This window comes from Sander lucioperca, chromosome 9 (genome assembly GCF_008315115.2).
Source record: "Sander lucioperca isolate FBNREF2018 chromosome 9, SLUC_FBN_1.2, whole genome shotgun sequence".
NCBI lineage: Eukaryota > Metazoa > Chordata > Actinopteri > Perciformes > Percidae > Sander > Sander lucioperca.
Genome location: NC_050181.1, coordinates 24092976 through 24117540, shown reverse-complemented (window position 1 = coordinate 24117540; position 24565 = coordinate 24092976). Strand labels below are relative to the sequence as shown.

The 24565-nt window shown below is 41.2% G+C and overlaps 1 protein-coding gene across 1 annotated transcript in view; it reads right to left on the bottom strand.

Annotated features, from left to right (window-relative positions):
* LOC116043970 (cadherin-6-like) overlaps window positions 1-24565 on the bottom strand; it is an 84153-nt gene that overhangs the window by 47546 nt on the left and 12042 nt on the right. The window contains exon 2 of the mRNA XM_031291021.2: window positions 5111-5454. Within this exon, the coding sequence (XP_031146881.1) occupies window positions 5111-5329 (219 nt within the window). The 5' untranslated portion in view covers window positions 5330-5454. The remainder of the gene's footprint in view (window positions 1-5110; window positions 5455-24565) is intronic.

Below are 24565 nucleotides of genomic sequence, written 5' to 3'. Positions count from 1 at the left end.
TTTAGAAAAGCGTCCGCCAAATAAAATGTATTATTATTATTATTATTATTATTATTATTATTATTATTATTATTATTATTTCAGGGATAGACTGCATGTGAGAGAGGGGCTTGAGAGAAAGAAGGAGGTTGGCACTGTTGACTCCAGTAGAAAAAGCGCACAAGTAGGCAGGGGTGGAGAGAGGCTGAGGGAAATGCCAACCCTGCTTTTGATTTCGATAATCAAAATCAATTTCAAAATCATGACACTCCTAATTATTACCCATATCAATGATGGGCATACCTACAAAAATAAGACCCAAGTTGCCTGGTTGCTAGAAGGGATACAGCTACTAAAACACTCGAAGATGTGTTAAGCCCCCAACGTCGACTTCAAGGCAGCGCTGCGACCGTCGACTTCAACCCTAACCCTAACCATTGCCTAATCCTAGTGCTGGGGGCTTAAAACACCAAACACCGGTTAAAACACTCCCGAGCAACGAACACGCGTTTCCTTGGTGAAAGTAGTAAAATGATATTATTAAATTATATTAGATTTTGCGTAACTTCCGGCTGTAGCTGTGTCCCTTCTAGCCCCAACCAAGTTGCCTAGATCACAATTATCTTTGAAGTTCTGGATGATCATAGTTGACTCTGCACATGAATGCACCACACACGGACTCAGAGCTACTTGTGTCACTTGATTTGTCTTTCTGTTCCCAGTCCTCGGGTACTGGGGGTTTGGCTGCCAGACACGGAGCTGGATTGGAGCATGATGAACTCAACTGAGGCCTAGAGTTGTTTGTTGTTTACTGTTCTTACATGAAAGGGATAATGTCAAGCAGAGCGAAGTAAATGCTTGCTGTGTAACTGAATATTAATACATTGGATCACGACTGGGTACATATCCGGTTTTAGACGATTCTTAAGTGTCTACAATCCATGGTGTCAGGAGTAAAAAAAAATGATGTTGATGTTGATGTTAATGTTTGCCCCGTCCCTGCTAATCTGTCTCTAAACCATATTGTTGTCAACAACGCATATCTGTATCTGAAGCACCCAGCAGAACCCCTGCCGCGACGGCAACACCCCAGCAGGGAGGAAAGTCTGCTGACTCCATGGAGCTTCTCTCGGTGTTTACCTCACTCATGGCAAACTCCTGTTTGTTTCAAAGCTTGCTTTGTTTTGTGCTGTCAGACGGCAGGCTTCATACAGAGCAGCAAGCATGGCTCCCAGCATCTGGCTGCTGATCAAACAGCACAGCTCCAGCGATCCTCATTCTGCACTGTGGGCTAACTTCACTAATAGGCCTACTAGTGAGCATCTCCTCTAGATATTAAACAGAGCAGATGGAAAATCCCTACGTATCCCCGCTATCTCTGCACAGGGTACGGTAACACTACACACCTTATTAGTACCAGTGCAATAATATATCAGCAAACAGCATGTTTCACGTACAGCTTCAACAAAGGCCTTAAAAAGACGGATTTTGTAAATAATAATAATAATTTAGATTAGGCACATCTGTTCATTGTATTAAAGTGCTCATATTATGCTTTTTGGCTTTTTCCCTTTCCTTTATTGTGTCATATATCTTTTTGTGCATGTTATAGGTTTACAAAGTGAAAAAGCCCAAAGTCCACCCCAAAGGGACTTGCCATCTCCAACAGAAAACACTGTTCACAAACTGCTCCAAACAGCTCTATTGTAGTCCAGCCTTTACTTCAGAGACAAACGTGGTCACTTTGGAACACACGTTATAATGCTCGCCTGGCTGCTAGCATGGCACACCCTCATACTCTGCTTCTGACTGGCTAGTAGTCCTTACCTAGCTACTGTCAGGGCACGCCCTCATACTCTGCTTCTGACTGGCTAGTAGTCCTTACCTAGCTACTGTGCAAGTGCGACTCCCAACAAAGATGGAACAGAAGTGAGATGTCTCACTCTGTAGCTAAAACAGAGAGCTCAACACACAGGGTGAAAAGAGGAGCTGCAGCAATGTGCACTACAACAAAAATATGGTGTTTTTGGAAAATGAATCATCACTAACAGGTAACTCAGGTTTTCTAACTGAAGGGGTGGCACCGACTCTGTGGCACACCCTTCCTATTGCCTTCTGCAGTCTCTGTTGATGCTTTTAAAAAGCAGTTGAGGACTCACTTGTTAAAACTGGCTTTTGTCTCATGTTTGTAACTTTGGGTTTTTAAGTCTTTAATCTTTTATTTCCATTGGTATTTTATTTCTTTTTTTTGCTTGTTCATTTTTCTGTTTGGATCTTACTGTATTTTAACAATGTTTATCATGTGACGTAATAATAATGGCCCTTCCTCAGTAGTCTGGATCGACGATGTCCCTCGCCTTGCAAAACCCTGTTTGATTCGGGAAAACAACAATTGACAAAAATGTGGATGGTGCAACAAGGCAGGCCTGCTTGGTTCTTTCTGGGAATGATTGTAAAGTAATAACTTCACGGCATTTACTCTCTAACTGGGACGTTTTGGGAATGATTGGCGGGGATTGCTGTGGACTAATATAAATAGCTCACGTTACTGTATTGTGTGAACAGTTCACTTCATTTAATATTGTATGTGGCGTTTATCTTTTGCGGGGTGCAAATTTTCCACCGAAACAAGTTCCTTCCTGAGACTATTTTACAGAGCCACCGTCGTGCGTTGATTAGTTGACAACTAATCGATTAACCTCTGCAGTAGTGGCAAATATGATCCAAATATTGATAATATCGATACCAACGTTGGTATTGATATTGATCAATACCATTGTAATGAGATCCATAATTTAGTTTCGGTTTCTCTCCAGCGTGCACCGCTGCGGATCATCAAAGAGGCGACCTGGCTGTCTGTTTAAGTGCCGCTCCTGTCACAGCGCGGAGCAGGCACACTTTACTCCGCCTTCCCCCTTTTGTGATTTGATGTTGTACCGCCACGTGACTCAGCCGCGCCAGGTAAACAAGCAAACAAGCAGCCAGGCCCGGCAGTAGCCAGCACCACACACACACACACACACACACACACACACACACACGCACACACACACGCACACACACACGCGCACACACACACACGCACACACACACACGCACACACACGCACACACACGCACACACACGCACACACACACACACACACACATAAGCAGGACAGACGGAGCAAAAGAATGGCAGAGAGGAAGAGGAGCGCCGTGTGGCTATATTTTCAGCCCGAAAATTTAACAACAGCAAGCTGTGTAATTTGTAAAAAGGCTGAAAGACACAGTGGTAACATAACAAATTTATACAAGCATATGAAAATTCTGTCCTTGGTTTTACCTTATTAATAATCCAAATGTAAAATCATAAAAACTCTTAGGGTAAAGGTCATGGAAATTCATCCATCTTTATATTGTCATACCAAATACTGCAGTATCGCACATCATTACTTTGCAGCTCTAGAATTTTTCCCTTTGAAAAAAGAATGAATTATATAAATGCAGATGTCTTTTTAAGAGTGAGAATACTGAGACAGAAATGCGATATGTGGATATTATGGAAACGGTGGGAAGTATGCAGTGATATGCAACATTTAACATACTTTAGATAACAATGGGAGGATGAGGATGATAGTCATTATGTACAGTCTCTGTGCATGTAAGATGAAATAATTCGACACCTTCCTGATTTATTCACTTCACACTGCATACTCGGTCTTTGTGCCAATCCTGCCATTTTATTCCTATCAGAATCTCTACGGCTTTGCCCTGAATGCGTATACTGCACAGCGCAGTCGCTGGGCCACAAACACATCACGGGGGAAACACGGCTGCAGCAGCGGCGCTTACAGAGCTCTGACACACATCCAAAGTTACCTAAAATACATGTTTACAGTTTCTTTCCCCAAGCAGTCGCTCTGTTGAACGCTCAGAAATAGCCCCCACCCTTCCACTGAACAAAGTCAATCAACACTGTTCTGCTCATCTACCTCATGTATAGTTCAATCTTACAATTACAATATTCTTAATATATTATCACTGCACTGAACTGCCTTGCACTATATTTATATTTAAAATCTAATCAGACTATACTGATATTGCACTATTGTATATTTTTTGTAAATTTTTAAATTCTATTGTAACAGTAAACAGTATTATTTTATATATCTTACTGTCCTATGTTTTTTACTCTTTATATGTTAAGTGAGTGTTGTACTTTGAGAGATTAACCGGAGTCAAATTCCTTGTTTGTTTATGCAAACCTGTCCAATAAAGCTGATTCTGATGTGTACTGTGTGTTCAGGGTACTCTGCACTGCCATTGGGAGAAAGTCCCTAAAGCCCCTGTGTGTCAAATGTTTGTGTGAGTATAACATATTTTAGATTACTTTGGTGGTACATGTTTTTGTTTGTAGAAAATGAAGTGTATCAGCAGGTCTTGCTGTTCGTAACAGTGCTTTTTAAATTTTTATTTTAAATATGACCACTGGGGGTGCCAAAGTAATTTTTTTTAAATTCAAATCCTACACAAAGTGGCTTCAGCTTCAAGTAGTAAAAGTACAGCTTCATGCAGTAAAAGTACAGCACTATTCTTAGCTTCATGTAGTAAAAGCAAGTTTTTGTTGCTTCAACGTTTTTGTCATTTTTTCATCCCGGCGTTTTCCCCGCAATTTTTCAATTTTTTTGGCTTTTGCTACACTTTTTGCGATGGTGTTGTCGCCTTTTTCAATGTTATTGTCTATTGTTTTCGTGGATATTCACCATTACTAACAATAGTATAGATCAATAGGGGAGCGTGCCTATGTTCCCACAGCCCTTTGTTCCCACATTTCTAAGATTTTTTTTCCAAAAAATTAGGCCCCACATTTCCTTTTTCATAAATTTGTATAAGATTTTATCCCCCTTTCTCCCAATTTGGTAGCCAATTACACCCAACCTATTATCCAGTAGCAATGGACTACAGATGGAATGTAACCCTAACCCTAACATAGGGCCTAATTTTAAGAAAAATATTAGAAATGTGGAAACATAGGGCTGTGGGACCATTGGGCTGTGGGAACATAGGGCTGACCCCGATCAATAGAATATGGGACTATATCAACGTTCACTCGCTGTAAGTAAAAATGGAGGCGGTGGCACGGTGCTTACCTTGCCAATGTACTGGTAGTCGCTGCCTGTATACTCCTCCTGCAGGAAAAACTGGTTCCACATCCAGCCGCGTCTCACTCTTTTGAGCAGCTTCTCTCCTCTGATTGCTGTGCCAGTTTTCTCTCCATCTACTGTCTCTCTTCTCTGTCCGTTCAAAGACAAAGCATCCAGGGACAGGCCAAGACACAGCCATACAACGCCCAATGAGATAGTCCTCATTTTATCTGGAGGGGGAGTAGGATGCACAGGTCACTGATGTTTTATCTTCCAAACTGGATCACCATGAATTGAGAGATGGCTCTATCAGTCATAGTCCTTCAGGTTTTGACGGACTGGGGAAGGGGCTGTAAAAGAAGCAGAGCAACAGTAATGAGTACACGGCTGGGCTAAGCATTGCTTTTCTGACGTCTGAAGTTAAATTTAAGGCTTTTTAAAGTGCTCATATTATGCTCATTTTCAGGTTCATAATTGTATTTAGAGGTTATATCAGAATAGGTTTACATGGTTTAATTTTCAAAAAACACCATATTTTTGTTGTACTGCACATTGCTGCAGCTCCTCTTTTCACCCTGTGTGTTGAGCTCTCTGTTTTAGCTACAGAGTGAGACCTCTCACTGCTGTTCCATCTTTGTTGGGAGTCGCACATGAGCAGTAGCTGGGTAAGGACTACTAGCCAGTCAGAAGCAGAGTATGAGGGCGTGCCATGCTAGCAGCTAGGCGAGCATTATAACGTGTGTTACAAAGCGACGCACGTTTGTCTCTGAAGTAAAGGCTGGACTACAATAGAGCTGTTTGGAGCAGTTTGTGAACAGTGTTTTCTGTTGGAGATGGTAAGTCCCTTTGGGGTGGACTTTGGGCTTTTTCACTTTGTAAACCTATAACATGCACAAAAAAGATATAGAAAAAGCCAAAAAGCATAATATGAGCACTTTAAGACCTTTTTAACACCATTCAGAATGAAATGTAATACCAACTTCGTGAACATACTGGCAAAAGTATATAGGATATAATGGAATATCAGAAACGATTGTAGGCTATACAAATAATTGTTTACCAAGTACTTGACTTAGAATTTTATTGTAGTACTTAATACATAGATGCTTGGTGACGAAACAATAAAGGAGTTATTTATTCTTACGAAAGGGAAATACAAATGTTAGTGTGTGAAAGAAAATGTAAGACTTTCTAAAGAAAAAGAAAGCTTTTTCGAAATTATATTTAAGACATTTAAGAGCCCGCAAGTACCCTGTCTGAGGTCCATATTGAATAAAAGCCCCTTCACGCTAGAAAAAGCGATCCGGCGATTCGCCGCAGGGTCGTGCGGCGGTGGGAGTGTCAAATTAATTTGCCCATTTCGGTGACGTCCTGTGTTCTTTAACCCCCAATGTAGCACAAGTAGGGCTGCTCAATTACGCAAAAAAACCATAATCACAATTATTTTGGTCAATATTGAAATCAGGATCATTTAACATGATTATTTATTGACTTTTGGAAAGACGTCGCATTTATTCAACTTGAAAAAAAACTGTGAAACAGTTAAACAAATCAACAGTGTAAACACCTTGAACTGGGAAATTTCCCTTCATACTTTTACAGTTGAACTTTCTGAATTCCCCTTTCAGAAGACAAGAGTTTACTTGCAAGATGCAATGTGCAAAATCCTGGTTTTTCTTGATTACTTTGTTCCTGTGGTCGTTGGGAGCAGAGATTGAAATCGCAAATTGCCCAGCCCGGAGCACAAGTAGACTTGATATTACACAGTTAGTGTTTTCCGTCAGATCGTTTAAAGATCTCGACATTTCCCGACCTCACTCGGAGGCCTTTCACACAGAAAGAGAGAAAGAAGAGAGACGGAGCGACTGTGCTTTGCTTTGCTACACAAACTCCTGTGCAGTTCCGTGCTTGTGTTTCGATTTTTGTTACCCTCATAGTGTTTTTTAACACTTTGTCTTGTGGCAGTGCTAATGGTGATGTTTCCTGTTTACTGTACTGGACGCTCACACTGCCTCAAAACCGACAAGTTTGATCGCCGGTTACATGCGTGGAGAGAGAGAAATATGACTAATAGTAATCATAGCAGCGGGTATAATGGAATGACATGATGAACAGTGGCAATTATAGTAACAGTAAAGTTAAAGACAATAATTAATTTATAATAGTATATTGGGTGTTACGCTATTATTCTCAGTTACAATGACCCTTAAAGGTGCAGTAAGACTTATAAAACTAACTTTCTGTCATATTTGATGAAACTAACCCTATGTTCCAGTAGAACTACATGAAGCAGGTAATAAAAAAATAAAAAGCCAGCTCCTCTGGCTCCACCTACAGCCTGTTGTGAGATTTGCAAAAATCCACAGCTCCCTGTTCAGATGCACCAATCAGGGCCGGGGTAGACGAGTATATCGCTGCAAGTGTTTTTAAGTTACCAATATTAAAGCGCAGCAATCCTGCAGATGTTTGATGCATTAAAATAATGCTTTCCTTCACGGAGTAAGCCCAATGGCTACTCGCTTGCTTTTTCAATCGCTGTTGAGCTCCGTCAGTCAAACCCCCCCCTGCAAATGCTTGAAATTAAAACGAACGATGAATGATGTGTATAATTTGATCCCAGTTACCCAACAGCTACAGTAAATCAAAAGGGCCAAGTACCTTGGATGAACCTTTTAACAAAGAGTGAAAACTCAAATGAGACACCCACACAGTTCCAGAGAGAGTTCTCTAAATCTCATAAACTCAAAAACAATTTGTACACCCTCACATATCCTTTTTTTCCCCTGACAATGTGAAATATTCCCATTTACCACGGTTGTCTCTACATAAACGCATCATCTTTTCGCCTGGCATAAAGAGAACGACACATAAATGCACTCCCACTCCCACTGCCTGGCCGTACAGTCATTAGTGACACACAGAGAAAGCAATAGAGTTAGTCTATAATTTGACATTAACACAACAAAGGCAGAAATCCAATGAAAAGGCCACAGAGAGGCTGTAATAATAAGAGCAGAAACGGAACATCACGACATCAGACAGAAGATGCTGACGAGGTTATGAAATATGAAAGGTGAGTGGCATCTTATCTTCACTAGCTACGACTACTGAACCTTTTATCAAGATGTGTGTTTACACAATGAGGAGTATATTATCACAATATATTTTACATGATTAAGGTCATACTGAATACCTTTGTGCACAATCTCTATCTTCTGTAATTCTTTAAAGGTCCCATATCATGCTCATTTTCAGGTTCATACATGTGTTTGGGGTTTCTACTAGAACATGTTTACATGCTTTAATGTTCAAAGAACACATAGTTTTTCTCATACTGTCTGTCTGAATATACCTGTATTCGCCCTCTGTCTGAAACGCATCGTTTTAGCGCCTGTCTCTTTAAGCCCCCATCCCAGAAAAAACACGGTCTGCTCTGATCGGTCGGCATTTCCGAGTCTTCTGCATCTACGCTCTCAGAGCCTCTGCACCGTCATTGCAGCCGGGGAATGACGGCACTGCAGCAGCACTTTCTACCTACGTACAGTGTAGTTGTGACATCACAACCGGACAGAAGTCCTGGCGGCTCGTTTAAAGGCACAGTTTCTAAATACAGGCTGTGTGCATTTCTCTGTGGATTGAGCATTTCGATACTTTCACAGTTATTATATAACACCTCAACCTGTTTTATAATAAAAAGACATGGAAATCTCACTTTTTACAATATGGGACCTTTAAGCGTCTGCTGTCCAAGACATCCATCTCTCCATAGCCATCTCTTAGCAGATAGATTTGAAGACCTTTCTCTCTAAAGCTGCACTAATAGATGCTTTCCATATTGACAATGGATGTAAATGTATAATAGTTTAGTGATGAACCCACAGCAAATTATCACCGAACCATTTGAGAAGCCATCATTAGAAACTGTTTAGAAAAGGGCAGGCACTAAATACCTGGCAGGTGATTGGATGAACCATCTGTCTACGTCACGCTGGCCGTTGTTGTTTTGAACCAACGGTAAGCGGTTAGTTCAGAAACGCATTAGGGTGAAGCCTGACAAGATGGATTTTCGGGGCCGACAGAATCTTCGGACGCAGAATTTCCACAGATTATTTGCAGATTTTCCGCAGATTTCCCACAAATTTTGAAAACATTTAAATGAAACTCAGAATGTAAACACATGTCCACCACAAGCAGTAAGAAGTAAGTAAGTAAGTAAGAATTCCTAAGATTTTCATTTTTGATCACGGCTGAGAACTTGAAAAATATTCTCGCGAGAATTCAGCTGCCGTGCAAGGTATGCAGTTCTCAGCTTTATGAAGCATTTTAGCCCCTTTTAGCTCAATGTGTTGGTTTTCAAAATCTGCTCTTATCAACCTGGTTTCCAGCAGCAGCAGCAGCCAGCTGTTTTCAGCTAAAACGCTCTGATAAGCCTCTGTACACTACCTGCTCAGCAGCACTCAGCACACAGACGCTGTTAGAGACGAGCTGGTGAACACAGTGGAGCATGCAGCAGCTTTGGAGCACGTTTAATTGACTGTGGCTCGTAGAAGTGCTTCAGAAACCTGCGTTAATTGGAGAAATTGGTAAGATTAGGAAACGATTGATGACATGTTCTTCCATTTCTGGAGAGACTGATTAATGCTTGATGATTAAAAATAAGATTTTTTGTTGTTGTTGCCCACATTAAATCCACTGGGTTCAATCCAGGTTTAAATGTTTAATCATCACGTTTAGCGGTGAAATCTTGATATTTACTGAGTTAATCCTTTTCGGTTGAACCACGCAGAAAGGTTTAAGGCTCATTTGCAGAATGTTTCTCTCTCTCTGCTGTTCACAGGAAATAACATATTAGTGCTGTTGTGAACTGGTTATATAGTCTGTAGGTGGGAATTACACCAGTGGTTAAGGTGGATATTTAACAGTGAGTATTTAAATAAACGTTTCCCTCAAACATGATTGAACGTGACTGACCACTGATTTAGTGGTTGTTTAGCATCTGAAAGACACTTTCCAAAAAAAACTGCCTTTGTGCACTTAAAAACTGCACTGGATCAATAAATCCATACGCATTCATGTTGAAGGATCTGGAAGGAACGCTTACACAGCAATTACGACACTGAAAGGAAATGTGCTTTTATCTTCCCACACAGAGCTCTGTCAGTGTCTTGCTGCAACAAGCAAAATGCTCTTTTTTTAATCTGAGCTACTTTCCATACAAATGTACGCCATTGCATTCAGTTGTCACAGCACAGCAACACTTTGTTCACACCAGATCAGTGTCACATTTTTAGGATTCAGAACGACTTTTGGGCGATTCATTCAAATCGATCTGATATCGACTAAAAAAAAATCCAGATTTGATCTCTGTCTGTGTCATATGAAACTAAAAGACCTAAGGAATCCATTGGTACCAACTATGTCATGCTAGCTTGTTGGTAAAGAGGGTTAAATAACGCTCCAAAGGTAGGCTACATTTTGGTGAGGGAAAAACTGGCATGGCCGTTTTAAAAGGGGTCGGTTTGACTCTCACCTCAAGATATCTGAATGAAATGTCACTCAATACTCACTGACCGTAGAGTCTGTAGAGCTGCACATTAATGTGTTGACTAATAAATAAAAAGTACATTTATGCAACTGCCTTGGGGTCAATTCTTAATGTAAACAATATGACTTTAATAATGCACCCGGTTAGAGGGAACCTTTGTAGAATCCAAACAATATTGTAGAATCTCTTTCATATCCAAGCCGAATTGGTTTTGCAACGGAAATGTCCCAAATCGACATTGACTCGGAAATCGACTCAAATCGGGACCTTGTGAATCGGAATCAAACAGAGATGAAGTCCCTGAGCTAGAGTCCAAGTCAAGTCTCAAGTCTTTGAGCTAGAGTCCACATATTTAGCATTCAGCGCTTCTTTTGTTTGGGCCTTGTTGGCTGAAATGTTAAAAGCCAAGGCTTGTGATGAATGGTACAGCAGCGGCCGGTGCCGTCGACATGTTTGTTGTCCTCCCACACGTGTGGCCGTGCACAGCAGTCACGTTACATATTCCGTGTTACGTAGGTAGGTCAAAGGTTATGGTCAGCTCATCAGACGTTGACGTAAACAAACAAAAAAAAAAAAGATTGTTCACAAGTCCCGCATCTCGAGTCCCGAGTCGAGTCGGAAGCCTTTCGAGGACGAGTCTCAAGTCAAGTCTGAAGTCACGACTCGAGGGCTGCTCATTGAGGAAAAATCACGTGATGATGAACCGACTGATTAATCAGCTAACTAATGCTCATTGTGAGCTGGCAGAGCTTGATTTGAAGAATAATCCACCACCATCAGTTCACATTCACAGCACTAGGGTGCAGCCCTGATGTGAAACATGTGGTTTTCACCCTTTAGCCATCACAACACAACTGTAGCATAGCTTCACCAGCATGGTTGAAGCACTGTAATTCCTATAGCACAATGAAACCGTTATTCTGACCAATTAAAGTATACAGTCGCATTATTCTCATATCCTGCATTGTAAAGATATGTAATCTCCTTAATGTTATTGATGTTGTTGAAGGCCTTGACTGACAAATACCAAAGCAGTCTCCCTCGCTCTCTCCCCCTGTCTCTTGCCCTCCCTTGTCTCTATCTTGCTCTGTCTAATGTTTCCTTTCCCGCTCTCTGCCTGTACTGCATTAGTCCCATTAACTTGGCGCTGTATGAAAAGGCTTTAATTTAATCAGGTGAAGAACACACAGGAGACTGATTGATTCTGGCTCGCCGCCTTCACTCAGTTTTTAACGAGCCTCACCGCTCCGTTACTGTGCAGTGAAAGAGGCTGGAGCCTTCAAGTTTTCCGGTTCAAAGGGACTTTTCCCCCATCGCATAGTTATTCTAGTGTGTATGTGAATGTGTGTGAAGTCACCAAAATGCTCTTAAAGCACTGCCGGCCTAAGACCAAGCCCTAAAGAAGTCAGCACCAAAATCACAGCAGTTTACATCCACACTAATATTCCACTATTATTCCAAATATGACAATATTCTGAATTTGGTACAGATCGTGTAAACAGCATATTCCATGTGGAAATTAACCATTTTCCGAGGCATGTGTGATATAATGGTATTATTCGGGTGTTAGGAGCATTCTTTGGACATGTATACAGCGCATTTGGAATACGCACTCAATCAGGGATTTACCGCAGTTTGCGGCAGTTTGCGACAGTTTACGGCCTCTTGCCCGTTTACGGCTTACAATCAGTTCTGTGCGTTGCTATGGTTGTTGTACACAAACCAACCATAGACTGTATAATATTAATGGACAAAGCATCCGGTTCGGCCGAAGTGCTGCAAATGCGGAAGTGCCTAAAACCTGCATTCTATCTGAATTCCAGCAGGGGGCGACACGTGCGGTTGCAAAAGAAGGTGGGTTTCTGTAGAAGTCTATGAGAAAGTGACCAACTTCTCACTTGATTTATCACCTCAGTAAACATTTTCATAATGAGTTTATGGTCTCAATCGCTAATTTAAAGTCTTCTGCAACACAGAATGATGTTCATTTTTTGAATTATGGTCTCGTTGATTTTCAAATTGGCGATAAAGCAGGGGGGTGTTTGAGGGTGTGGCTATGATGTGATTGTCAGTGTGTAACGTAACGTAGAGTGTAAGCAGCTCCTCCCTCACTCCTCCCTCTAGTCTAAAATCCTCACATCCGCAACCAGGATGGCTGCGCCCGTAACGGCAAACTCGACGACTCACAGCAGATCTCCACAAACCAACGGTTGACGTCACACATGCTCTGTCCATTAATATGAACAGTCTATGAAACCAACCAGCCAACAGTTTGCAAGGCTGCGGTAGCGATCCATAAAAAAAGCCCACATTTCAGGTCGGAAGAAGACTTCTATACATTATGAGAGACTTGATTGCACGGCTGCATGTTAAATAATATTAGTGGAATATTCACTTTCATTAGGCGTGTAAACAGCTTAGTCGGAATGTTGTCTTTTTCGGAATTAAGGCAAAACCCAGAATTTATGTGCATGTAAACATAGTCATTATAACAAGCCAGCGACAGATCCTTTAATCTGTAGTGCCTGAAGGCAAGCCTTGATATTTCTCCATCACAAGTTAGAGGTCTTCAAGGAGAATACAAATTTCACAAAACAGTTCACATCAATTTAGGCCATGCTACTAAAAACCACATCAATTTGCACATCGCTGCACATCATAAGCATACCAAAGTGTTTTAGAATGCCAAATGCGTCCATCTTTCCAGGCAAGGATTTCAAATCGTCTGGGTAGTAGTGAGTTCTATCTATGAATACAGTAAGCTGATCTGCCTGACCTTACAGCATCTTCAACAAGTATTAATGCTTTTATACAGTGGAAAAGAGTAAATATTCGATATGAACAATCATGCAGAGCGGTGTAGGCTGGATCTTGCCACACTGCTTATTCCCCAACAGGCTTATTATGTGTGAAAATCATACTGGCTACTAAATTGGAAACTTTCCAAATACTCTGCTGTGATTCCTCTTTAATCCAAACGGACTTTCAAACATGTTGACAGGGTGTCGCTGTACAAATGTCAGTGGAACTCTTGACACACACACAAAAAAAAAAAAAAATCTATCAGCAGTTGATCTTGAGCACCATCTGCTCAAAGGGCTTAACTGTACAAACTCAGCCATTGCAGTAACTGAATGTAAAGAAGGACTGCAGACACTGCAGTGATTAGTCAAGCTAAGATTACAGGAGGAAATTAATGTTTAGGTCATCTTTCTGGCCACAGACACGGGGCTACCTTATACGCAAATGGGGGGGCAAGAAAGTTGCTTAAAGGAGCTGTGGCTCCTCGGCAGCTAGGCATGGGCCGGTATAAGATTATGACGGTTTGATAACCGTCAGCAAAAATATCACAGCAATTACAGCTTTAAAATGTATTACAGGCAGGGAGAGGGATTTCTTAACTGCACTTTCTGTCCTTGCCAACTCGTAAAAAACAGCTCATACCGCAGGAACGGTGTGACGGAAAGTTTTAGTGGTTTTGAAACCGTGAACCAGTAACCGGCCCATGGCTACCGGCAGCTGCCAGATATTTAGCCTGCTAGATATTTGGAATGTTTCTGTGAGGCATACCCTTCTCATCTCCGTGCGAGTTGTAACGCTGTCCGACGGCTCCACCGGTAGCTTAGCCTAGCACGGATCCTGAAGGTAATCGGTTCCAACTAGCCTACTGCACCCAATAAGTGACAAAATAACGCCAAAATTTTCCTATTTACATGTGGTGATTTGTATAGTCACAGGGTGAACAAATAACAAGGTCACATGAGACACAGCCATCTTCTAACCGTATATAAACTGGGAACTATATTCTCAGAAAGGCGACGTTATGGCCCCGTAGTAGACGTTTTTGTAAAAATAGGCTAACGATTGTGTCATAACAACGCGACTTTCTGTCGCACAGCATACTGTATAGTCAGGAGACGCAGGCAATCGGGGGACGTGGAGGCATACGTTCATAGAGAGTCCATGAAAAGCATCGGAACAAAATATTTCAGCAACGTTTTGATGGATTGGAAATACTTCGGTATGTGGCAAGTGAATTCATATGAAGTAACATTTATCCACGAACGGATTTCTCTTGGCACAGCTACCAGAAGACTTCCGACTTTCAGACAGGTTGCTCATGTCACATTTACGTCGTCAAGCTCAGTTTGATGCTGCACAGCAACCCTCAGCCATCACCGGAAAAGTGCTTCTAATAGACTTCACTGGTCTCCATCAAAGTCTGTGTCCATTTCTTTCACTGTCTATGGTATTCACGGAAATGTTGATTAATGTGCATTGTCCTAATAAAAATAAATAACAGCAGTGTTTGCATTAAAAGTTTAGGGTAAAATCTTCCAGAACAACGGACATATTTTTTTGCAGCCAAGGCAAAGAAGCGAGTGAGGCATTTGTCCAATCTGGGTGGCAGCAGCGCTCATGGAGATGTCTGAGTAAAAGAGAGAACTGTCAATTATAATTCTACAACCTACTAAATGACATCAGCACGAAGCAAACGCCTGATGAGCCTTTCCACAACAACGAGGCAAGCAAACAGTGAGCTACCACAAAATACAGGGTCCTTATGATGAAACGCTGAGTTCCGGTTCATGTACAACACAGAATTGAAGTACTGAGTCGATTCAATTATGTTATGCTGAGACTCGAGTTGTACAATCAGAGCTCTGCACATCACGTCACATACAAGCCTCTGTCGGCTGCAGCCAACAGCATAGAGCAAGAACTCTGTGGCCAGGCGCATAATTAGGTGGCGTGTATGAGTTGATATGCTCAGAACAGCAGTGAAACTGTTATTAAAGCAGTCCGGATTCAGTCTTTAATAACAGGAACAGTCTTAGCCAGTGTAGAACAGCAGCACAGGCCAATGTGATATATTTCCTCTCCGATCTCCCTCCTTTGTCCCTACACACCGTGATAAATGTTCCTGACCTTAAGGTGACAATCACAGCACCTCTCCTCCTCTGTCGCCTCCATCTCCTACTTCTCCTGATGCATGGCTGTGTATTTGTGTGTGTGTGTGTGTGTGTGTGTGTGTGTGTGTGTGTGTGTGTGTATGTATGTGTGTGTGTGTATGTTGCCACCTTGCAGACAGCCACTGAGACCTCTGACAACTCCCAGAGGACCAATTAGAGGTGAAAAAAGGAGAATGTCAGCCACCGAGCAGCTTGTGTGTGTGTGTGTGCGTGCCCGCACGTGCGCATGAGTGTGTGCGTGCGTGCACGTGCGCATGAGTGTGTGCGTGCATGCGTTTCTGAGGCAGAGACATTGAGAGTGTGTGAGTTAAAACTGGACAGGTGTTATGGATGCTGTTGGCTGCCTTCAGATGGCTGGCCTATTCTGATGGAAAGAGGTGGCTGGGTTTGTACTTGTCTCACACACACACACACACACACACACACACACTCATGCGCACGTGCGGGCACGCACACACACACACACACACACACACACACACACACACACACAGCCGTCAGAAAGTCCAGTCCCCGGTCCTTGGGAGTGTGAAGTCTCATTATGAATAAACCATAAACGAGGTGCAGAAAGCTGCACCTTGACTTTAGACACTTGACTACATGACTAGTTTTTAAAGAGTGAACTTTTTCGGCAACTTTTTTGTGATCCACATGACATGGCCATGAATCATTCTCTTTAATATAGACCAAACATCAGGAACATGGAGACAGAATGTCATTTAACCAGTTCACTTCAGTCAGTCAGTCTGACTGAACTGGTTAAATTTCATTTCAATTTTTGCTCATTAGATATTCAGTCTGGGGGAAAACGCAGCGAGAACCAAGCCAGTCCGTAACCCAGTTTCTGGCTTGGTGTATGTAAACATCATAACTGGGTTATGATTATGAGGAACCCAGATAACACTGATTTAAAATAAGTCACAATGGCATGAAAATAGGAGTTTTCATATCTATAAATTCAGACATGTTGGTCTCAAATATTACTGCTATACTGTTACTACAGCGAGGGACATTTGTTACCAGCCGCCACAGCAGTGGTGGTATTGTTTTCACCTTGTCTGTGTAAGTGTGTGTCTGTGTGAGTGTGTGTGTGTGTGTGTGTGTGTGTGTGTGTGTGTGTGTGTGTGTGTGCGTGCATTATAATGGCAAAGTGGGGTCCTGCAGACACGTACTGTAGCAGGAACTACCACAGAGACGGTTTTGACTACTTTGCCAGGTGTTTATATAGCGATACACTGTATAGGCGCCGTGTAAGATACAGTCAAGTAACTTGACAGTCAATTCGATTCAATTCTTTTATGAGTCAAATCATAAAAGAAGTTATCTCAGGATACTTTACAGATAGAGTAGGACAAGACCACACTCTATAATTTACAGAGAGCCACTTTTTGAGACGGGTTTCCAGGATTTCCCTACTTCCTACCCCCCTACTTCCGGAGTCCTTGCTCGGACCACACCCGTAGCGATTAGGGGGTTGTATCATGTTACAACAAAAAGGATCTCACTCTGTAGTAATCCTTTCAATAATGTTGTCGGACACTTACAACCCGTAATCTGAGCATGCCGGTGGCAAAACAAGCGCTTTTTGGACGTAAATTGAAGGTGCGCAGTTGCCCAATAACTGATACTGCAGCTTGTCTTGTGTAATACTGGACCTATTGCAAAGACTGTTGTTCTCATCAGTCACTTAGACACAAAAACAGAGGAAAATAGGGTCTAGGTTGAAAAGAAAACGGAAGCCACCCGGTGCAGTAATGTAGTAATAGTAGTAGTAGTAATACTAGCTAAACAGGTTTTGTTCATTTATCATGTAAATAGCCATTATTATTGTTGATATGTAAATCCGGTGTTAATAAGACAATAATAAGCGGACAGTCTATGTACAGCTAGCTGACATGATGCCATTATATAAATACAAAAACAGCCCAATTGTTGTTTAAATGATCGCTTACAGAACAAAACTTGACATTTACTGTGGTTGTTTGGTTGAGACAGCAAAGTCAAATGCTGAATTGCGATCAGCTGTTGACATTTATCCTTGCACATGAGCCCGTGACCTCCAGTAAAGCTGCCGAGGGGCACGTTACATCACAGTAAGGCCCTCTTACAAGTGAGCCACAACCGCCCAGGCAAAGTAAAAGGGAGATGCTACATGTCATTTATCGTCATGATTTATTTACGGACATGTTATTGATGGTTTCTCTCACATCGACTGTTTTCGTTTACTGACTGTTAATGGCGAGTTATGGCATACACACTTCCTTTTACAGCTAAAACGAGAAAAGGAGAGGAAAAAGCAACAGCGTGAAAGTGTTTTCAGAGATGTGACTGCTTCATACAAATACTGAAGATGGATTCATTTCCGATGGTTACAAGGAAACCAATTTCTACCCATGAGAAGTCACTCTTACGGTGCTCAGCGAGTAGGGCTGCAACTAACGATTATGTTCTCGACCTCTTGATTAATTGTTTGGTCTATAAAATGTCAGAAAATGGTGAAAAATCGAATCAGTGTTTCCCAAAGCCCAAGATCAGGGGTCCGTTTCAGGAAGGAGGTTTAACAAACTCGGAGTCTAACTCTGATCTCTGAGTGGATTTACCCTGAGATGGGAAAATTGAGTTTTCAGTTCCAGTACAGCTGATTTGAGTTGGTTCAATCAACTCAGAGTAGGTTCACGCCGCGTGCACCACCACAACAAAAAGGCAGCATGAATGGAGACATGATACTACGATTCACCATGGTAACAACCACAAATAAATATACTCATGGGCACATACAGCGAGTTTGAACATGTATTTCGTTAAAAAAGCAACGCAGCAGCTGCTGCAAAAGAGAGAGAATTTGCGTGGGAGAAAATTGCTGCTCGAGTCAATGCGTATATTCCAATATCATATTTAATCATAAGTATAGCCTAATATTACTGGTGAAATGGTATTGAACCTATAATCTATTTCATTTATGTGCAATCCTGCGGGCGAAAAAGTCCTAGGCCTACTAATCCCATTCTGAGGCTGCAGCACCATCATTAACAGAATTATAATTCATAATCTTTTATTTCAAAGGGTTTACATCATTCACCTGCACTACAAAAACGTTTAAAACACGTTTCGAGCGAGTCACACTCTTCTGACGGCCCTTTGCTACAGTGGCTTTACTAAAATGCTCCGCATCACCAATGGTGTAAAGAAAACTGCCGTTTGCAAAAAAAAAGTAGGGCTGGGCGATATGGAGAAAATCAAATATCACGATATTTTTGATCAAACACCGCAATGTCGATATTGCAACAATATTGTAAGGTTGACAATTGGTGCTTTCACAAAACATCTTCCACATTTAGATTTTAGATAAATAACCATCATAATGTGGATATAATGACTAAAGGCAAATAATAGAACAGCTACAACAGTCTGGTAAATTCAGAAAATGACATCACTTTACTGTAATGCAGCCTTTGAAACCAGGAAAAGACTAAACTTACCATGTAACGATATTACAATTCTTCAAAATCTAAGACAATATCTAGTCTCATATCACGATATTGATATAATATTGAAATATTGCCCAGCCCTAAAAAAAATTAATGTGACACAAATAATCTGCTGGGATGTATAAGAGCATGTCCACGATGGGTGACGTTAGTGATATGAGGACGGATAAGGTTATGTAGGCTACATATATACCGCTCAAATAGGACGTTATCTGGAAAAATGCATCTATAGTCGGGGCCTCAATATCATCTCCCGACGTATGTTTAACTCCCTGCGAAGTAATACAGCTTCTTCATCAACGGGATCGTCGACAAAAGGAAATGCCGTGTTTTGAGAAAAATGCTGATAAACGGCGCTAAAATGCGCCCGCTACAGACTGAATGAATGAATGAGGAAATGAAAGAGCGCTGTGTCAGAGGGAGGAGACCTGCTCCCGACCAGGTTAGGTTCACAGGCTCAGTTACCATAGTAACTGACTCTGAGGTGAAGTTACCTCTCTTTCTGAAACAGAAAACCCAGAGTTTCCCTCATTTTAGGGTTAACAAACTCAGAGTTTTCACTAAACCTGCTTTCTGAAACGGGCCCGACGTCCTCAAATGTCTCGTTTTGTCCACAGCTCAAAGATATTCAGGTTGCTGTCACAGAGGAGAGAAGAAACTACAAAACATTCTCATGTAAGAAAATGGCATCAGAGAATTATTTCCTTCAAACGATTAATTGACTGGCAACTAATTTAACAGCTGACGACCAATCGAATAATCTCTGCAGCTTTATCAGCAAGAGTTTTACAACTTCAGGTAAAAAAAAAAAACAACTGATTTTTGAAGGAAATAGCTTCCGTTAATGCTGATCTTGATGAATACAATAATTAATGAGGTAAATACTGGGCCAGCTGCTGTTTCCTTAGCACCGCACTGGCGACGTCAGCTATTCAGCATTCATTGTATCCAGGCAGTCAGCTCGTAATCCAACCCAGACAGGCTTTACAGCCCTTTGGTACAAAGCAGAGATCAATGATACCAACACATCAATATACACACATACTGCACACGCAAACAAACACACACACACACACACACACACACACACACACACACACACAGGAGCAACAATGGGTGTGTATGAAGGGCAGACAGCATCCTGACTCTCTCCCCAACACTCCTGCTGTGATCAAAAGACTCACCTGTTTAACCCTTGAGTTGTCCTCGGGTCAAATCTGACCCATTTTCAATGGTTTTTATATCAGAAATATGGGTTTCTTTCAACCAAATTGCCCAAAAATAATAGTTTAAATGGCTTCAAAACAGTCTCCTGACTAAACTTTGACATGTACCAGTCTGTGATCCACTCAACGTCCTCTGATCTTAACTAAGATTAAGTATAATGTCATATAAATTAGGTTTATTGACCATGAATTAAAAGAAATGTTGAAAAAAGTGACAAAAACTTTTAAAAAGCGATAAAAACAACAAACAAACAAAAAGTTAATTTTCAATTTTGACTCAGAAGGACAACAAGTTCACGGTGGACGCGAAGACAACACAGGGGTTAAACTGGCCTTTGTCTCATGTTTGTACTTTAGTTTAAGTTTTATTTTACTGGTATTAACTCTATCCCAGTCGTCGGACGAAGCGGGGGAAGCCATCGAGATAACTTTTCTAATACCTAACCCTAAACCTTTTACTGGTTTTGTTGGTCTTATTTTTAACAATTTTACTCCGGTGAAGCACTTTATGTTCATGTTTTGTAAAAGGTGCTATATTAAATAAATGTATTATTATCAAGACTCTAATTATCTTCACCCAGCTCTCTGATGTTTCGAAATACAACACAGAAACACAAAATCAACACAAACAATACCAGGATTAATAAGCTATGGAGGGCAGTGCAAAAGTGCTCAGGCAAAGACTAGCAGCTCTCATGAGTCCACATTAGTTTGCGTAGCGTGGTCTCACGCCATTTGTAATAGAACAAAGAGGTTTCGAAATGAAAATAACACCAAACTGACGGAAAGACATTCTCCAGCTCAGAATGTGTCTCACTCACACTGTTGTGCCAAAGAGGCACAGCAAGAAAGATGGAGGTAAGTCTGAGTGGAGAGATATGGGCAAATCCATGTACCTGATATTCAACCTAACCCTAACTTAGTGGTTCCCAAACTAGAGGAGGCGCCCCCCTACGGGGGACCCAGAGTTATGATGGGGGGGGGGGACTACACTAAATATAAATAAATGATGCATGGTTCTGCAACACTGAATGGCACTGATGTTTGTTTAAATGCATAGTTTGCATTTCTGTTGGTGTCATAGTATTTTATATGACATTTCTACCATTTTTAACCAATTAAAGAATCACAGTCCCATTAAATTGTCAAATGGTGTAACCACAAAAGCATGACAAGTATTAAATAATTCACCCTCCTAGAAGTTATGCAAGTGTACCGATGAAAATAAGTTATTTATTATGAACTACCATCTCAAAGTATATTTAAAATATGTTATTTCTAAACTTAGATAATATGGGTTTTTGTTGTACTGAGCAAGTCAGTATGCCATAGACATTAATGTTTTCTCTCTATTCTTGGGTCAGTTGGTTTAAAATCATTTTAAATTTCATTTTTACAGTATAGTAGAGTGCTAGAATCATATTCATAGTAACTTTTTTGCGCAGTATCAGAATTTTATGAGAAACATTGGTTACGCCAATTGACATTTATCGGTTACACCAACGGACCATACTATCTTCTGTAGGCCTATACAGTATATACAGATCCCCCCGGCATTTTAAAGGATCACTGAGTATAACAAAAGGACAACAAGTTGGTTATTTATCTAAAAAAATCTATGAAAATCACCGCATGAACATAGGAGGTAAGATAGTAGGAGCTCGTTTTCTACCTCTACCCTTTACTCATTATATTCTCTCTGAGTGTGCAAACAATAGACTAAACTTTTGACACATTCGAGTATACAAAGAAGAAACTCAGTGCTCCCTCACACTCGCCTACTTCAAAGTAATAAGAAGGTGTAGAAGTCTCATTAGTGTTGCACTGTGGCTTTTCACCAGAAGGTATTTTCTACTGCAGTGGGCAGTACTAATATGGGTTTTGATGTAGCACTGGATGCACCACAGAAATGGCCACTGCTGCTTCCACTGTCTGGGAAAAACAGCGTTTCATATGTTGAATTAAAACTTTCATAAATGCCCCAAAATGACGTTAAAGCAGCGCATGGAACTGGCTTCATCTACTTGATGTTGCCGAGAGTAGAGAGACAAGAAAATGGTCTCATTGTTTTTAGCAGTGAAAGCCACTTTGTCAGAGAGTATACATGACATACTGGTAATTTGCATTCATTGCCTTTTATGATATGGTTGTAGATTCGACATTTTCGCTTTGACTGATCGTTTACAATATTTATTTGAATGAATGGGTTGATTTTGTACAACTATTGCAACACATTTGAATCCTGTGTCTGTGTTAAAATCAAAGATTGTAACTGTGTTTTTTAAAGGCTACGGAATATGCATCAATGTGCATCGGAATAACCGAATCAGAGAGCTTTTTAATCATTGTCTATCTAATCAAGTCTACTGAAAACATGGTGCCGAAACAGGTAAAACCGTCACAAATTGTCATAAACTGCGGTCATAACCCTGATTGAGACGCATATTTCGAATGCGATGTTGAAAGAATGCTTCTAAAACCTGAATAAAACTGGCATATCCTACTTGTCTTAGTCGAAAAATGCTTTATTTAGAAAAAGGCCTGATGTGGAATATCTAGACGGAATATGCCGTTTACATGACCCAACCAAATTCGAAATATTGTCATATTCAGAATAACAGTGGGATATTAGTGTGCATGTAAACGTACTTAATGTGCCAGCAAAGTTATTGACTGGAATCAGTCAATTGGCACTGATACCTTGTTGCAAGGAAGCTACTGATTAACTACTCATTACGATGAGTCTGGGTCTGATTTTATGTAGCACTGTTCTAATCAAGGAAGATAGCATGACATTATTAGCATCATCTAAAAACCTGCCTCCTCATCCCGCCTGTCCCCGCCGGTGTCGACATTAACGGGTGGGTGGGGGTGGGGCTGTACATGCAAAAGCTCTCAACCATGTGTGTCCATAAAGTGACCTACATACTTTATATGGTATCCAGGGTAATAGTTTGGACAATGCAGAGTAAATGGGATCTTTGCTGTGTGCAAAGTAAAGGACATCCGGGCTGTGATGTGAATCATAAAGATTTTAAAGCTCTGAGCTCTCCTGCATTATACTGAAGCCTGTCACAATCACGCTTTTAGTGGAGTGAAGCAGTTCACAGGAACTGACCATGCACACAACAGTAATGTACATTGTGGGTCATGTAATCCCTGACCCCCTGTGCTTGACCCCAACCCCCCCTTCCCCCCCCCCACACACACACACACACACACACACACACACACACACACACACACAGACACAAACTGGGTGACTCGTTCCCAGCAATTACAATTCCCAACCAGCCTAATCCCCCATGCAACCTGGGCTGCTTTAATCTTAACAAAAGGGAGATAATAGATGTTGAGATGTGTGTGTGTGTGTGTGTGTGTGTGTGTGTGTACATGCGTGTGTGTGTGGTTTTGCTATCCATCAGAAGAGACTCAGCTGAAGTTGTACACCCTTGCAGACTTTAAAGTGTGCTCATTTTGTTTCCGTCTGTATTTTTTGGGTTAGACATGTACACTTTTCAGTGTGTGGTGTGTGTGTGTGTGTGTGTGTGTGTGTGTGTGTGTGTGTGCGCGTGTGTGAGAGCGAACGAGATCTGGTGATTGTTTCCATGTGCATCAACAACAATTAGTGATAGATAGTGTTGTTGGTACCAGATGGTACTTCAGTATTTACAATGTTACATAACCACAGCAAGGGCTGTGGAGGGGGGGGGGGGGGGGTTCGGCAGGATGGAGGAAGATGAGAGACCTGACACATCATGAGCAGCTTTTATCAGACACCAGCAGACCCATCACACAGCAGGAGACAGTTTGAAAAATCATTGACCTGAAATCCTGTATGGTGACGTCCCAGTGTGCTTCGGTGGGTTGGGGGGCACTTCCTCTGGACAGAGGAAGGGGACACTTTTAGATTTCACTCAGGCTGCAACTGTCAATTATCTATTCATCTGTCAATTTCTTTCCATTCATTTTCAAATATTTGTGTGTGGAAATGTCTTAGAAAATGGGAATTTCTTATTCGGATCACTCAATAATTTTGGAAGATTGTACTGAGATGTACATGTTGTTATTTATCTGTTAATTTAATTTTATTATATATGTTTGTATATATATATATATGTGTGTGTGTATGTATATATATGTATATTTTTACATGTTCAAAATAAACTACAACTAACTAGAAAAGCCTCAGAAAGATACCATGTCTAAAATTACTTCAGGAAAGATGT